At 38.6% G+C, this 18,149-nt stretch overlaps 1 protein-coding gene across 1 annotated transcript in view; it reads right to left on the reverse strand.

The window, feature by feature from the left end:
• The window catches only part of BMAL2 (basic helix-loop-helix ARNT like 2), a 32,081-nt gene that overhangs the window by 13,161 nt on the left and 771 nt on the right, over window positions 1-18,149 (reverse strand). The window contains exons 2-7 of the mRNA XM_066319653.1: window positions 10,586-10,733; window positions 9,306-9,347; window positions 6,465-6,503; window positions 3,877-4,034; window positions 2,149-2,228; window positions 1,084-1,176 (exon numbers count right to left, since the gene is read on the reverse strand). Of these exons, the coding sequence (XP_066175750.1) occupies window positions 1,084-1,176; window positions 2,149-2,228; window positions 3,877-4,034; window positions 6,465-6,503; window positions 9,306-9,347; window positions 10,586-10,733 (560 nt within the window). The remainder of the gene's footprint in view (window positions 1-1,083; window positions 1,177-2,148; window positions 2,229-3,876; window positions 4,035-6,464; window positions 6,504-9,305; window positions 9,348-10,585; window positions 10,734-18,149) is intronic.

Consider the following 18,149-nt stretch of genomic DNA (forward strand, 5'->3'; position numbering starts at 1 on the left):
GCCTAACAGCAGCATTGCCAAAATCTACAGGTGTAACAAACCAGATTAAACTGCAGCATGGGATTCAGAATCTAGAACAACTCCTAAATAAGCTAATAAATTTATTAAAGTCAGTCATGCCCTCTGAATCTCCTTGTCTGGAACAGAGGACATCCTAAGAGTCTGAAAGAAGGTATGTCTAACATGAGTGACTCCAGAAAGGCACTTTTAGTTCTTGAACAGAATCAGTGTAGAATTAAAAAAAAAAAAAAAAAAACAAACACCTCTGCTTTATGCTTATTTCCCTGGGATGATTCATTTCACTTTAATTAAAAAAGATAGTTTTGTACTTTAAAAAAAAAAAAAAAGATAAAAATAAATCTATGATAGAGTCCAGATTGGTTATCTGTACATTTATAAAGAAAATGAAGATAGCACAAATGGTTTCAAAGTTACAAAAGTAGACAGATGGCAGCACTAACTGTTTTAGCCTCTGTTTGTGAAACAGAAGTCATTGATACAAGAACAAATTATCATCCCTCGATTATTTGTGGTAATTGCCCATCATGTTAAACATCTGCTAATGGAAGGTACTTCTGTTTTTCCAATTTCCTTTGTTCTACAACCTAAGCTGGTTCCCATTCCGTTTCTTTCAGGTTAAGGGTATACACTCCGGTATTTATTGTGGATGATGTGTTACATGGTGCATCCGAGCATAAAGGCATCGCCAAGGAAAGCTTTAATTAACTTCCACTGCTGAACTACCCATTTTCCTTGGCCTAAAAAACCACCCAAAATCACTTCACTGTGTGAAAGGAAATCTCCTGCACACAGAAATTAGGACATCTTCAAATTATCCCTTCCTCTCAAACAGGCAGTTTTCTTAAGGACGATCAGCTGAAATCTAGTGCTGTTCCTCAGGTTGGGAACACTGATGTACTTGCACATTTTTTCTTACAGGATATTCAGATTTAATCCAAGTAAGATTAAATTAAAGAAATTCCAAGAAATGATACACAAGGACTGGTGTAATATAGAATAAAATATAAAAGTTTTAAAATTCCTAAGAAAAGGTGAAAGCAAACAAGGAACAATGATAACCACCTGATCATAATTAAGTATTTTGCAAACTGATTCAGAGACAAACAGGATTTTTCCTCTGTTGCATCCAACCACAAACAGGAATCCATCTGCAGCCTGAAAATATAAAAATACTGTCTTTAAAAACACATAATTAAAATAAACTATGAATATTAATGACTACAAGGAAGCACACTTTTAAACCTGTTTTTTTTAATTATATACAAGAAAGTTGGAGAGGGACAAGAGGAAATGGCTTCACACTGACAGAGAGGAGGGTTAGATTGGATATCAGGAAGAAATTGTTCCCTGTGAGGGTGGGGAGGTCCTGGCACAAGGTGACCAGAGCACCTGTGGCTGCCCCATCCCTGGCAGTGTCCAAGGCCAGGTTGGATGGAACTTTGAGCAACCTGGGATAGTGGAAATTGTCCCTGCCCATGGCAGGGGGCTGGAATGAGATGAACTTCAAGGTCCCTTCCAACTCAGGCCATTCTGATTCTATGAAAAAGCAGTTAAGATTGCAAGGACCAAATGAGGCCTTCATCCACACACTGCTAAAGTTTCTAAAACACAGCTTTAGCAAAAGTCCAGCTATAAGACAGCTTCTTTTGGGAGCCATTTACAGATCTTGGCAAAGCATTATTGCAGCAAAGGAAAAAAAACACAAACCTAGCTGTGAATGAAATGTGTGGGTTTATGATGAAGTATGCAAACAAGAGGGAAGATTTTATTCCAGGTATTTTCTGCACCTTTTTTAAAGTACATCTTTAAAAATGTACATGAAGGAGAGCCAACAACTGTGAGGATGTTCCTGCATAATTGGCAGCATTCTCTGCAGTTGCATAAAGATTTTAAGAATGGACATATTAAATAGGCAGACAGTACACAGATTATTGTCCCTTCCAGGGCTGCTGCCTGCCATGCTCCCAAACCATCTTTGCACACCTTTATGAAATTCTGGGTAGTGGACAGAGTTTAGAAATCAGTACAACAAAACGCTTGCCTGAAGGACAAGACGGGAGAAAAAGCACTGTCCAACTAAAAGCTTTAACAAGGACATGATTTATCTGAGAGGTTCCTTCCACTTACCCTAAGGATTAACTGTCGCAGTTCATCATCCTTCAAAAATGAAGGTTTATATCGGACTTCTGAGTAGGAGCTACTGGAACCTGGAAAATGGATGATTCACAGAGATCGTGTCAAAAGTTACATTTTAAATTCACTTTTAGCAGAGTTAGACTTGTAATGCCTTTTAGAATTTTTCTCTATGACCCCAACAGCTGAATTTAAAAATAATTCAGAGTTCTAGAAATTCTAAAAATAAAATTAAAGCAGATTTCAAACATTCACTGGTAATGAAAACAGACACATAACTGGTTTTTTCTTGCCATTTATTAACACAAACCAAAGAAACTTCTGTTCAGATATCATTAATGTACTGCTAGAGAAATAGCATTATGAGAACTGAATTTTCTAGAAATATTTCATAGGTATATTTCATACCTCTTAACTAAATTCTCTTTGCTGAAACAGAATAATTCCAATATTATCAATTATCTTTTGCATTAATGATGCTTTGTTAATACTATAAAGCAAACAATCAAAAAACCAGACTATTGTAGTTAAACCAAATGTCTCACTAAGCACAGTGAGACTGACTCACTGCATGTACTGTTCTAGCACCCATGGCAAGTACTCTATAAAATAATTTTTGTCCATTACATTTTTATATTTTCTTCTTGTTACATTTCTTCTAACAGTTGAACTTTAAAGTCAATTTCATCATTCACTATAACTCCACACAGCACCTTGTATTCTCTTTAACCATTTGTTTTGAGGTAAATACAACTGTGCTAGGTGAAGTCCAGTTTTCACATCCTGTGGCTAAAATACAAATGCTTGAGTGGAAGATTTCTTGTTTAAACTGCAAGTGCAGTTACTGCCCTGCTGTTTGTCACATTATCTCTTCATGCAAAACTCTCAGTCTGCTTGGGCCTTTAGAAAACCCTCAAAACCCTTTACACCTGAGCCATTCTGTGATTCTGTTACTGTCAAGGTAGCAACATAATTGATTTTTTAAACTTCTTTGACCCAAAACTAACTGGGTTCTCATTAGACCTGCTTATTCATAATCAGTGGGGCTTGCAATGCAGAGGGTCTTTGATCTTTGCTTAGAGTTGACCAAATTATTATTCTCAAACAGTGGTGCCAAAACCCCCAAATATTCAGTTCAGCTGATAGACTCTGCAATATGCAAGTTGCATTTGGATATTTTTTTGGGAGTGAGCGGAGGAAAAAAAAATCCCAAAACCTAGCAATAGCAAAAGGAGAGCAAAGAATATTTCCTGGGTTGATCCCCACACCAAACCATTCCCTAAGATCCATTATTAACTTTTCTCACTGACTGAGGCTTACAGAAGTGTTTCTGTTTCTTGCTACTCTCCAACATGTGAGGGTTTTTAAGACTTTAATGTAATCAAACTCATTGACCATTTTGTTAAAGTTCTGCCTTGCAACTTTCCTTTTGACTCCTGTACTTTCTAAAAAGAATCAAGGAGTGACCCAAGAGCAAGGCTTGCCCTGAGCAGACAGAAAATATTGGACACTGAAGGGTGGCTTTTTTTCTGCTACACTAAGCAAAAATTTAAAAATAAGTTCTGACAGTTACAGACATGTACATTTAAATGAGGAGCAGACTCAGAACTAAACACAGTAGGGGAATGTAAAATAAAATACTCTTGGATTTAAAATCCAGGAAGATACACACTATAACTCCTACTGAATAAGGACTTACAGGATGATGTTCCCTAAACTCACCTTTTAAAGACTTCAGGTGCTGCACAGCCATCCGTAGCACTGTGAGTTTGTCCAGCTTTCGGGCCACGGGATTGCACTGTGGTATCATGGCAGACAACTCCTCTATCAAATTATTCATTTTGTCTCTTCTTCTTTTCTCTGTTTGACTGTGAGCCTCTCTAAGAAGAAAAATTATTTTTAAAGAGTGATGTAGAACACATGATTTTCCCCATAATATTCAATTCCATTTTGGGAATGGAATTATCACCAGTACTACTGCACTGAAGCAGCTTTTCATGTGCTACTTGTATTGGACAACTGAATTGGATTCACTTCAACAAAGATGAAAAGGTCCTAATAATGATATGAAACACCAAGGAGAAGAAATATCTCAAGCAACAATTTGATTACATTTGGCAGGAACAAGAGGTTATGAAGACTTATAAAAGTTAAACTTTTCTTGTGACCCTTGCCATGCAAGTGATGACTTGGACATCTCAGTGTATCCCAGAGAGCTCTCAATGTCATTAGGAATCAAAGAAAGACATTCCTCCTGCTACCTCTGCCTGGCCTGTGCAGCTAAGATGGGGTGTTCATTCTGCTGCCTTTTAAAAAATCCCACAGCAATAAACATTACTTTTCCACATGCTTCTAAGAGATGGAGTGGAAATTAAAGAAAAAGCTGTGCCTCGTGTAATTTAGCAGAAGTATCTCAGAAAGCTTTCCCTCTCCTGATCAGGTGGTATAAAGGTTGTCTCAGGGTTCATCTCTTGGTAAGCTTGTCAAGAACTCAGCCACAGAAAGAGCTTCTCTTCTTGGCCAGTTCTCATCAGAAAACTCCTTCTAGGGCACATGAGTGCACATCACAAGTGCATTTATAGCTCAGGTCACCACTTCTTTACTACTTCCTAGCACACTATGTCAGCTTTTCAGCCCATCTCCTCCCCTCTAACATCCTCCAGCAGATCAAGGGAAGTTCCTTTCACTCTTTTCCTCCTTACCCAGAAGACAAGCCAGCCACTCAATTAAAACCCAGATGATTTTTCTTTCTGATAGAGGCCAAACGCAGTAGTATAGTTATGCAAAACGTGGAATAAGTTTTGGCTAATTGATCTCCAAAACTTTTCCTCATAGGCATACTGCAACAGAAGCTATTAAAGGTAATAAAGTTAACTACACCTAGCCTGCTGAGAAAGAACAAAGTACAGTTTTAAAGATCTACATGACAATTATTTTAAATTTTTTTTTCAAGAAAAATGAATGCATTCACCACACAAGTAGTTCTGGGTCATTCTGCCAAGCATTCGGTTTTTCCCTCTCAAAAGTCTTTTTTTAGATGTAATTTTTTGAGTTATGCTCAGATCTGTGGGTTCACCCAACTCTTTCTTTACGTCAGGTAGGAACAAACAAGTAATATCCTGTGTCTGCTCCTTGAACTGTGAACCTCAGGACAACAAATACAAGCATTCCAGGAGAGGGAACAACCTTCCACATCTCCGAGGGTCAATGAGGAGTTATAAAAACCTGAACAGGTGGGTGCAGAAATTCAGGGGACAACTGGATGATTGGAAAAGCCTTCTGTTGCTTGCCCTAGCCACAAAGGCACAGGGAGAACAGCAAGTTCCATGATAAGCTTGAGACAAGAAATACTGGAAAGAGATAACTGATAAGCAAACCTCCGGAGACCTTTGTACTGATTCTTTTTCCCTCCAACAAGTGCACCAAAAATTAAGGGAAAAAATGTTAACAATACCACATAAGAGCCATTAAAGCAATGTACAACAATCTTATAGAGCAATCTGGGACAGTCTGTGAAGAAAAAATAATTCTGAAGTGAAACTGTAAATATATCTTGGAACATTTTAGTTTCTTTAATTTTGTTTCAATTACAGGAACACTTCACAATTACTAGCTAGCATACTATATAAATAATACTCCTGACAGCATGCTGAGTGGATTATGTATTTCTGGTTTGACATCTCTGCTCACAGGAAAAATGAAAGACTTATTTTTAAATTGACTTTACAGCACTGCTGTGGCTTTACTACGTGGTTTTCTGTAGTTGAAAATATTTGTTTGGCTGAACTGTGGTCACACAACATTTCAAATCTTACAAGTGCTCTGTGTGAATTTCAGTGTATGTGAATTCGAAGTTCAAGGGCAAAACTTGAATAATTCTCTATACAAAAGCTTGTTCTAGAACAAGAAAACTCAGTCATGCTTTAGCCAAATCCGTTTCCATGTGGAATAAACTCTAAATATCTCCAGAAGCAGACAAATCTAGAAAAAACAATTCTCAAAGTCATACAGCTGAAGGATCAGTTCCTTATACATGACTTGGGTGCACTGGATTTAATTCTCACCTTAAAAACTTCAACCTCATGTTTTTGCTAAACCATCTGAGATACCCTGCACCAACTTTTATTAAAATTATTAGCAAATAAAATCCTCAAGAAGGCTTTAAAAATTACTAGAAATTTAGCAAGGAAAAGGAAAAGGTTACTGTTAAATATTTGATAGTTTTAATGATTGTTACCCACAAACTCATATTTTACTGTTGTGAATCTCAGTATTCACTAGCAAAACATCTTTCTATTGAAAATTAGTACCTGAAATCTTTTACTTTAACATGTTCTTCATCTTCACTCCTAAAAAAACAAGATACAGAGTTTTACATTACATATTTAATACTAGGCACTTCCTTCCTCCCACTAATTCCAGAAGATAGAAAATGCTACAAATTTACTGTGAGTCCAGCAAAAGCAAAGCCACAGAATCTCTAAACCATAGCTGACCTAGCAAGTGATGCATAACAGAAAGAGACCAGAGCACAACTGGCAATATTCACAGTTGTGTGAACATATTAAAGGGATAGCTCATAATTATGGGGCTTTTTTTATTCTGGAGACAACAACATTATTAGAACATTCAATTAACTTAAGACTAGACTTTATTTTTTTGTTTAAAATTTTATAAAAGAGATTATCTATCTATGTTTTTATTTCTAATATCTTATTGTCAAATTAGAAAATAAGCAATCCTAAATCATACTTAAAAAAAACCCAACAAAAAACCTGAGCTATTTCCCATACCCTACAGCAATCACTGGGAAGTCATAAAGTAATAAAATTGTACATGAAACACAGTCATAAGTGTCTGCAGCCCAATAAACACTCTGCAACAGGAAACTATAAAGGATGATTCAAACAAGGGCAGTGAGCTTTTCTTTCCCTATGACCACTGCAGTGTTCACCACTCTTTGTGAAGAATTCCTGGCCTTGGCACCATGAGGACCAAGAGGAGAGGCCAAGCAGGCAGCAGCTGTCTCCCATGAGGAAATGGAAGCAGGAGGATCCTTGGAGATTACAGCCTGAGGAAAGGTGCCAAAAGCTGCTGCCACCTGGAACTGAGCACTGACCCAGTGAGGATCCAGAAGCCAAATTAACAGCGCAGAATCTGGGATTTCACTGGGACCCAGCAATCTTCTAGACAGTCTGATAAACCCAAACACAGGAGGAGGTTTGGCTAGCAACACTCTAAAACTTTCATTCATTGTTTCAGATTTAGACAAGTTAGCAATAACTAATATTTCCCTTCCATTTGAAAAGAAACTTACCCAAACTATCCATATACTGTGAATTCCAGCTGAATTTACATTCTCTGACCATAAGAGAAGAGGTAAGGAGGAGCCAGACCAGCAGCATGTGTCCTATTAATTAACTCTCTTTCTCACTCAGGAGCTCCACTTGGGGAAAAAATCTAGCACAAATGTGCTGCTCAAGCAATCAGTCCCAGCTTTCACTGGATTTTTATAGCCTCTGTCCTAACAGCTGTGGTGCTGCTGACATGAATAGCTAAATTAAAGCTACCTTGACTACATGAACAGAGGATGAAATTCCACTTTGTGGCTATAATGTGGGTATATTTAATTGGTACTAGAAAGGACAGAATGGGTATGAATCAGAAAAAAAATAAAGAATACCAGCTTTTCTCTACTTTTCTCAATTGATTTATTAAATATACTTCCCCATTGCTTCTAAAATGGAAGCAAATATTTTAATGGCAGAAAAGGAGGGGTTACAGTCACACTTTCCATTACCAGCACCACAGAAAAAAAAATCCACAAAGAAACAACCAATTTAACCCCAAAGAAAGATTTTTACACTATCCTTTAAGCTGTGTACCAAAGAGTGACTTCCCTGCAGAAAGGGACCTGGAGCTGCTGGCTGACAGCCAGCACAGTTCAAGACAGTCAGAGAGGGCAAACCACATCCTGGGCCCATCAAACACCAGATGGGCAAAGAGGTGATTATCCTGCTGTCCTCAGCACTGGTGTGCCTTCACCTTGAATATTGTGTGCACTTGTGGGCCCCAAAATGTGGGGAGGTGTTTGGGGAAGATGGGAAGGCCCCTGAATGAATTCAGGGGAAGGCAACAAAGCTGATGAAAGGGACAGAAGGAATGTCCTGTGGGGAGCGGCCAAGGACTCCTGGTTTGTCTAGTTTGGAGAAAAGGAGGCTGAGGCCACCTCCTTGCTCTCTGCATCTTCCTGAAGAGGGGAAAGTGCACGGAGAGGTGCTGAGCTCATCTCCCAGTTATCCAAGGACAGAACACAAGGGAATGGCTTAAAGCTGAGCAGACGAGGTCTAGACTGGGCATCAGGAAGCATTTCTGTAGCAAAAAGGCAGGGAAACAATGGAAAAGGCTTCCTAGAAATGTGGGCAATGCCCCAGGCCTGTCAGTGTTTAGAGGCACTTGGACAATGCCCTTTACAACCTGCCTTAACCTTTGGTCAGCCCTGAAGTGCTCAGGCTGTTGGACTGGATGGCCATGGTAGGTCACTTCCACGTGAAACAGTCTACTCTATAAAAACACTGCATGGCTACTTACAAACAAGTATTACTCAAGTAAGGTATCCAGACACAGAAAAAAAAATGCAATAAAGTAATCATGTAATGAACGACCCTCCTGGCAGATCTATTCCACAAAGGGTATACTTATGCTGCATAGTCACCTTGTAACAGCATTATTTTTACACAGTTACTATGGTTCTAATTAATAAAGCACTTTAAAAGGTTAAAAAAAAAAAAACCCAAACAAAAATGTTTACATTCACCAGTCCTAGAAGAATATGAGAGCTTTCCCTCGCCTCCCTGAGTCTTCTTATTGCACTGGTACTTTTCACTCCTTCCCATTCTGAACTTCAATACTACCAAGTTTGGTAAGGCTGGAAGCAGAGCACATCTTAGAAAGAACTACCAGGAATCCTTAACATTGGATGGACCTGCCCATCTTGTTCCTTAGTTGGATGTTTATCACCTTGTGCTGTACACAGACCTGCCCAGGGAAGAAGCATTCCTCAAGGAACCCCACAGCTCATCCAGCCAAACAGCAAAGTGTGACAAGTTCACAGAACTAAAAACAGAAATGGATGCATTCATAAAAAGTACCTTTTCTGAAGATCACCATCAACTTCAACTGCAGAAACATCCCTGCAGAAACACGACATACAGTAAGCAAAATGGAGTTTGAAGCACAATTAGACAACTTGTCAGACCCCAAAAAAACAAAGTCACAGAAAAAATTCAATGGTAACTCCACTTGATTGGTTATTTTCAGCAAGATCATTAGTCTTTGAACCTAATTACTACTTCTTATAAGCCAGCACCTTTTCAATTAACTTTTCAACTCGGATGCTAATTTTTTTCTTATCAGGGATATCCAAACTTCAGGGAAACATTACTGCAGAGCCAACACATTTACTGAACAGGTAAAAATCAACAAGTGCTATTGAAAAAGAATGGAGACACTTTCTTTTCCCAGAAACTAACATATTGCTGGAGCTTTTAGTTATCCACATGATACACTTGATCATGATCTCCAAGCTGACATTTACATCAACACCCACAGTACAGCCACACTCTGTAGATCAATGGACTACATATGGAAGAAGCAGTGATTAAAGAGAATGGCTTTAATAATCACAAATACATGTAAATCCCCTATTCCCCACCTTTTTAAACATGGATTTTCCACACTAGTTTAGAGATATTTGTAGTGCCTTGTGTCCCTTACTTCTGCCTGATTTACATAGCTTTGAACAGATCACTTTTTTGGTTAAATTGCATCTGTTTGGCAGTTACAGAACAGGATAAAACAGTTGACAGTGTCACCTCAGCAGTCAAGTATGACCCACTTAAAAAGACTGAGCACTACAAGAGGACAGTCCCCATTTTTAGGTCACGGATCTGTCTCCACATTTAAGGAAATGGCTGCTCTGGTCATGGAAGCAGCAGTTCCAGATCAAACAACTTAATCAGTAATCTTGTTTCATGCTTGCAGGTAAAATTCTAGTATGTGCCTGGGAGATTTCAAGCAACTTAAGAACTTGCCTTTACTAGCAGGCAAAGAAAGAGAAAAAATAAACCTAAAAATTTAGGATTCAGATTTCAGCATTAGAGACGCATTATCCAGACACTTCAGGGCAGGAAACGGCATTACAGAATCCTACATATATCCCTTGGATTTAAGGATTTTTTTTCTATTTTTAATAATTGGAGGCTGTCAAAGAATACATTTGGAGGACATTGCAAATGTAATGGTAATAAACAAAAGAAAGAGGATTAGAAAGGAGGAAGGAAGAGGAGAAGCAAAGACAGTGACCACGTTGCACAAATAACAGACAAATGTCTCGGATTTAGGTTGAGACCCAGAGCTGTGATTCACTTACTGGTTATCAGAATCACTCCCTTTGCGTTTCCTCGGGATGTCAGGCACGGCAGCGTTGAAGGAAGAGGTGCTGGCAGGCTTAGGGACGGGATTCATGAGGCTGGGCACTGCACAGGCAACGCACGGGCTCCCATCCACGGAGAACTGATCTGTCAGTGAGAAGGAAGGCTCAGTGGCCAGCAAGAGCTGCATCACTCTGCATCCATCCTGACCCTCACTGGAACAAAAAGCTGTCTGTGTGGGGCTTCTGTGTCTCTGGCACAAGCTGAGTCCAGCAAAGAGTGCACCACCTTCCCACAGCGCTGCAATGATCTCACCAACCCAACCAACATGCACCAAGGCAATATGAAACAGCTCTCCCCTCACACAGCCTTTGCACTTCAATCCCCCAGCACCTCAGACATCCTGCTGCAAAATCACCAGCTGTGCCATTTCTCAGCACATCAACATACTGTGATTCAAATGAAATAAAAATTAAAAATATATTGTGAACTATGTCTTGTTAATCGAGTGGGATATCCAAAAAATGGAAGTTTGCTGTAATCATATTCCTGACACAAAATCCACAATTACACAGAACATCTGCCATGGAAGTTGGAAGAGTCTCAAAAACTTGTCAAGTTCCCTTCACAATTCTCCTCTTAAGGAAAACTGGTGTTTCTGGGAAGGACAGAAGAGAAGTCACAAGCCAAAGGAATCCTAGCAACCTACTGGGAAAGGAGAACAGTCTCAAGGAACATAAGCACTATTATTATACTGTTTTTCTGGCTCAACACAGCCATGATAAAGAATGGCCCAGCTGATGTTTAGGCAAAGAGCCAGAATTAACTGTTTCAGCAAAGGCAGGAACTCCTTTAGGCTTCATGTGCCAGGGAGGACAGATGACAGATTAAGAGCTGTCATTTAAGGAAGTGAGCATCTCCTGCTTCTAGCAGGCAGCAAAAACCAAGAGGAGTACTTTGAAAATCCAGCAAGAAGAAAAATTGGACACTTTCTTGGGAACTTTCTCTTTTTTTAGCATCTGTGCTGTTTGCAAAAATGTAGAAATGTGCAAAAACAATTATACAAACGATATTTTTCCCTTCTTAGATGTAAACACATCTCACACCAGAAAAATGACCTTCTAGGTTTTCATTTGGTGTTGGAATACAGCTCTGGAGAGTTAAATGAAAATAGGCTAATACTCCAGCAACAGCTTGCCTGGTCTTCCACTAATCCTCTCTCTATCAAATCAGACAACACAAAGTCAGGCCCTGTTTTATTTTAGAAAGCTCTTTAACTCATTAAGTCACACAGGAAGTTTCAAAAAAAGAGGTGGAAACAAAGAATCAACAAATACTTGACAAATAAGTGACAACCTTTGGACATCTGCGACATCCAAGAAAATCTAGTTATTTCAAATACGCATCACATTCAAATTAGGGATGTTTAAAATATATTAGAAGAGATTACATGATAAATACTGTAAGTATTTATATAAGACATTGGTAGATGTCTGAAATATTTTTATGATGATTCTCCCTAGAAGTCTCATTTTATATTTCTGTTATTAACACAATTCCAAAACAAACAAAAAAATGCTGAGGGATCCAAAGGAACTGTTTATTTAAAAGGAGCAGGTTTAATTCACCCAGGCCACAGCATCCTATAATTCCTGATTAAGCTATTGAAGTATAATCAGTCTTGATGAATATTCATAAAAGAGCACTTACTAAACAGCAACCTACATGGTTCCAAGACCAGAATGCCTTCAGCACAACTGATCCTTTCGTCCTGGAACAAAGCAGGACAGCACAGACCCACTGACCTAAATACTGCTCTGCACACAGATGGCCAGCCTGCTTTCCAAACACTTCCCTTTAAAGGAACAAAATCCAAGGCCTCTTTTACAGGTTTTCCAATTTATCTTCAATATTATTAAACAGTTAGTTTTTTCTCCTCACACCCAAGCGACAACTTCTGAATACTGCACCATCTCTCTTCTACCTTTACTAACAACACCCATTTTCGTTATTCTTAACTGAGAAAACAAAACCCATAACAGCGACCTATTAAGAACTTCTACACTACAATTATCAGGTGATAAATTGAATCCTTCACACTATCCCTGGGACAAACTAAACACCAGTATGATGGGTGGCTGATCTTGGACATAAAAATAAAAAATATTGGCTGATCTTATACAAGGTTATAGAATCTGTACTGATCCCTGACATCTCAGCATGCAGCTTATGTTCTTTTTATATGTATATATATTCTTCAAAAACCCCACGAACCAAACCCAAACTGCCATCAACAATGCAAAAGAAAACAAATAAAGAAATAAATGTAAAGCTTCAGAACACCCAAGCATAGCAGAACAGTGATTATGAGGAGTTTAACAGAAGAGAGCAGATCTTTTCAATACTTATCCCTCACTGAGGAAGAAGTGGGCAGAAACAGCTCCTAAAGCCAAGGCAGCTTTGAGAAGTCAGGAAGGGTGGTGGGAAATAATCTCTGAGGGTCCATAACAGCCATCACTGGGATCCTGGGTGATTCCAGGGTGCTCCCTCCCTTCCTGGAGAGTGTCCCAACCTTGTGTAGGCTGTGATGAAAGATTGCTTTCCCTCTCTGGCTACATCAGTCTGGGAGAGCTGGATAAAGGATTTAACATCTTGGGTTCACAAAGAGAATGGTCTAGAATGTACACCAACACCCAAGGAGGGCTTCTATGATAGGAAAAAGTTGTATTTTTACTTGTCATTTGAGCACCTGGCTGAATTTCTTACACTTGCATTTTCCGTGAATATTGTCATACCACTGACATAAAAGAAAACACCTCTAAATACAATTGAAACAAAATGAAATTATTCCAAATTCCATAGCACACTTGCTTCATGAAAAATAATATCCAGAAAGGCCAATCTTTATTACAAGTGGATGTTTCTATAAAATCAAAATCATTAGTAAGTTCTACAACTACTCAAAACAGTTTAATTTAACTAGAGATGTTTTGTTTTACTACCCTAAAGGCTGTTACTTACTAGTCTGGTTTGCAAGCCAAATAAAATTTCAGCTGAGAAATGACATTTTTATTATTGTTCATTCCATTACTAATGCCCTGGAATACTGATAACCAGATTTTAATGGCAAGTGAACAGTTTTTCAAATATATGTCTATTATAATCTATGTCTGTCTTTCAGCACCAAACCTATATGCTTATAAATATTAAAAATAAAAAATATTTTTAAAGCATATTATGCACATCAGGACAGCTGAAAATAGTGAGAATAATACAGGAACTCCCCCCCTGGAATCATTCCCTCTGTGAAAAAGCAAAGACCATCCAAACAGTACAAATACATATGGAAAATAGTTCCTTGCCAGTAAGTGTATCAGAAATTAAAAAGCTGTTAGTTCAACACTAATTTTAGTGTATTTCATAATTGGGCAAACAAAATAGTTAAGGGATGGTTATCAATGTATATTTCTCATACCAGGAGCATCCCCTATCCTAGTGTTTTTCCACATGGAAAAGAAATAATAATTAGAGTCCCCAAGGGGCTGGCAAAGAAGGGAACAACTGCAAAGGAGCTGCATGAAACAGCTGCTTGGGGGGGGGAGGTATAAAGGCAAACAAAATCAGCCATATTCCTGTGTCAGCAAAGTTTCTGTGTCAATCCCATGAAATGCATTGAGAAACAAGGCTTGGGAGACTCCACGTTTTTCCAATTACTGACAATAATATTTTCTAATCCCATGCCACATTCCTGAGCAGTTTTCTCTACCAACAGTTTTAAGGTTTGCAATTCCTAAGCAAACACAAGCTTTTAGAAAAGGTTTATGGGCAAACTCCACCAGGCATAAAAAGGGAGACTCATCTCAAGCAGTAATGATGTCCACATGTGAAGTAGCCATTCTGGTCCCTCTTGGAGGGAGGAAGACATTGCTAGGGTGATTCATCTCTCCCCAGAATAGATTCCTACATTTGGCTAGATGAAATAAAACAGTTCTAGGGTGATTCATCTCAATCTAAAATAGATTCCTACAGTTGGTTCGATGAGCTACAGCCCAAGAGTGCCTGTCTCTAGTAACTAACTACACAGGGACCAAGGGAACTGCCTCAGACTTGGACATCTAAAGATAAGTGAGATGAAACCCACCCCAAGTACAGAAATATCACAAAATTCTTATAACAGCCACAGGCAGCACCTGTTTGCCTCCCATGCAACAAGTTCAAGGCAGGCTTTCCAAATTACTGGCCTAATTATGACTACCTCAAGACCACTTACCCTTAGCAAGGTCAGCTTTTCTGTCTAGGCTTGCAGGATATGTATTAGCACTACAAGTAATGTAGTATTAATAAATAAATTAATTAATTAAAAGAGCTGTCAGTCAGCCCTCATTTAGCCAGTTTAAAAAAGAACATCCAAATTCAGCTACAAAGATATTACAGTAAAATGGGCTTGAAATAAAATATCATTGAAGAAGTACATTTATAAAGCTTATGGTGACACTTTCCATAGTCTGGGAATAAGTGAGACTTGGAGAAATGTGGCAGCTCTGCAGCTGACTAAATTAATAATGTGTTAACACTGGCAAGACCTTTCCAAAAATAAGGAACTTTTAATCCAGCTTCCTATTTTGAAACACTTTCAAAGGAAAGGAGAAAGAGGCCGCTTTGAATTCAGATTTCACGGATACCATAGACTACTAAAATGTGTATTTTCCAAAGGTATGTACCTGGTATGTACAAAACCCTTCATAGGAATCTGAGCTTTGCCAGATTTAAAGAACTCCAAACTGTGGTAGAAGTGAGCGTGAAGTGGCACCTGAGGGTTGTGCAGCCCAGCCAGAGCAGCTCCTTTCAGATTGTAAAGTTCTGTCACGATCAAAATGGGGTTTTGAGTTTTTGGGGGGTAGGGTTTTTTTAGTGCAGTTGAAGGTTTTTTTGGTGTTTTTGGGTGAGGCTTTTTTTGTTGGGTTTTGTTTGCTTGTTTGTTTTAATGTGAGATGGAGCAGCTCTGCTGGGAGGAAAGGCTGAGGGAATTGGGATTGCTCAGCCTGGAGAGGAGAAGGCTTTGGGGTGACCTCATTGTGGCCTTGCAGTGCCTGAGGGGAGCCCACGGGAAAGATGGAGAGAGACTCTTTGCAAAGGACTGACAGGGCAAGGCACAATGGCTTCACACTGACAGAGGCAAATAACTCCACACCCTGTAAATTGTTTCATTTTACTATGGAGTTACTTTTTGAAAATTTTAGTTTATTTTAATTAATTCTTGCTGCAGATATTCATTAGAGAGGATGAAAATGACACACACAGCCTACACTATACAGTAGGGCATGAGAAATAAAGTTACAGGTGCTGTGGTATCAGTTTAAGGTCCTGCATACCTGAATGCCTATAAAACAAAGAACCATGTTTTCTACATATAGCTGAGAGTTGTACTAAATATTTCTTTGAATTAGTTTCTTTTAGACCTTTAAAATAGGTCATCTTCAGACTACTTACAGCATAAAGATCATTGCCTACAACACCTCTTATTGAAAGCTGGGACAACAATCTTTGGAATGAAATTCTGAAAACAGTAGAAACATACGGACTAAAGCAGCTTATTCCTTCCCTAAATTTCATAAGCAGGTGTCATGCAGGAGCAAGATACAGAGAATTCAGTAATGACACCATCTTAAGAACAACACCATCCAGAGAATAAACTCTTCTGTGTTAAGAACACTGGATTTGGTTTTAATCTCACAAAATGAAAAAAAGAAAAATTAAAACACACTGAATTACAGGCATTTAAATCAAATAACACAGGCAAGTGAATACTCTCTGCTTCTGTTTTTACTTGTTTTCATCACCTGGAAGAGAAGCAGACAAGAATCACAACTTACCAGTTAAGAGACACATTTGCTTAACAGATTTCAAACACGAACTATTTGGCCAAAGCTATTAGTGTATTAAAAAGTAAAATAAGGCAGGAACCAGCTAATGAAAAGATCCTCCCCAAGGCCTTGAAAGGGTACTCTGCTTTCCCAGGCACCTTCATGTTCTCACTAGGTAGAAAGCACTGATAGGAATCAGGAGTCTCATATATCATAGTTAATTTCTGAAAAAAACCAAAACCAAACAAACAAAAAAACCCACCCAAACAAACAAAAATCAAACTACAAATCCTCTCCCATTATATATTCCTAGAGAAATGGTGGATAGTTTGTTTCTTGTAATCATACAATTATGGTTTTGGAATCATACGATTGCAAAATGCTCAGTTCTATCAAGTCAGCTGCAGAACTTCCATGGTTTTAGCTGGCTCTGTAGTCCAAACAGGGAATTTTCAAAAGTTCACAATAATTCGCTTCCAAAATCACCCACCAAATTATTTTTTCTTACAATGACTTTGATTCTTGGATGTGAACTGTCCAGTTTAGAGCTTGTTTTTCCTAATGTGCAAATGTACCAACAATAAGGTTGTACACTCAACTAAAAAACAAAAGTAACCTAAAAACTGTTGGGCAGGTAACTTTAGAGTGGCCCTGTCCCACAAACAATTAAGATACTTCTGTCTTAAAAACAAAGAAACCCAAAACTTGTTTCTTTAAAATCCACTAAAAGAGCAGGTATAAATACAAGCAGCAGAAGAAAGCAGGGATGGGGGTTCATCTCCCAGTAAAACATGAAAGCCTATGGTTCACTGATTTCCCAAATCTACTTGTAAATGGAAAGGCCTGTGTATTAGGAGGTTTCTTCATTTTGATGATTTTCTCTCCTTTCAGTATATGCATGATATAGAAACAATATATCTTAAGCTTTAAGCACAGTTTAGCAGACTGCAAAACCACTACAAAAAAAAAAAAAAAAAAAAAAAAAAAAAAAAAAAAACAAAACAAAACAAAACAAAACAAAAAAAACCAAAAAAACCCACAAAAACAACCCAGCAACACTTTGTTTGCAAACACCACATTATTTGCCACAAAATTTTCCAAGAGTATTTAAACAATCAAGCAGCACAGAGACAGAAACACGCCAAGGATTTGAGACAACCAGGATCCCCACATACACTGAAACACACAGAACCCAAGAGGCACTTAGAAAACAACTACTGGACCTAGAAGAATTGGTGTTAACTACACAGAACTGCAGTGATGGCTCAGAAGGGACTGGACCATTTCTGTTTCCCCACAGCCCGTGCAAAACACTCCCTTCTCCTCGGAGAGGGGAAGCGCCCTACTCGTTTCCAAGCAGGAACACGAGCAGCAGCTGGTGGTTTACAACCAGCCTTGATTTAGTCCCAGAAACTTATGATTAAAACCACGGAAAGATCAAACCTCGATCGCCATACAAGCGTGGGCACGCACACACATAGAGAAAAACCAGATTCACTGTACCTAAAATACTAAATTATGTTTACCTACCAGAATCAAATCATACTAGAGTTTTAGGAAGGCAAGGCTACATGTGTACCAGAAACAGTGAATTACAAACTAAGTTTTAAAAAACCCAAAACCAAACAGATTTTTAGTACACATCGCACGGGTATGGTGACACATCTGTCACAGCAGTACGGCACACAGTGACCATTAC

This window comes from Sylvia atricapilla, chromosome 5 (genome assembly GCF_009819655.1).
Source record: "Sylvia atricapilla isolate bSylAtr1 chromosome 5, bSylAtr1.pri, whole genome shotgun sequence".
Classification (NCBI taxonomy): domain Eukaryota; kingdom Metazoa; phylum Chordata; class Aves; order Passeriformes; family Sylviidae; genus Sylvia; species Sylvia atricapilla.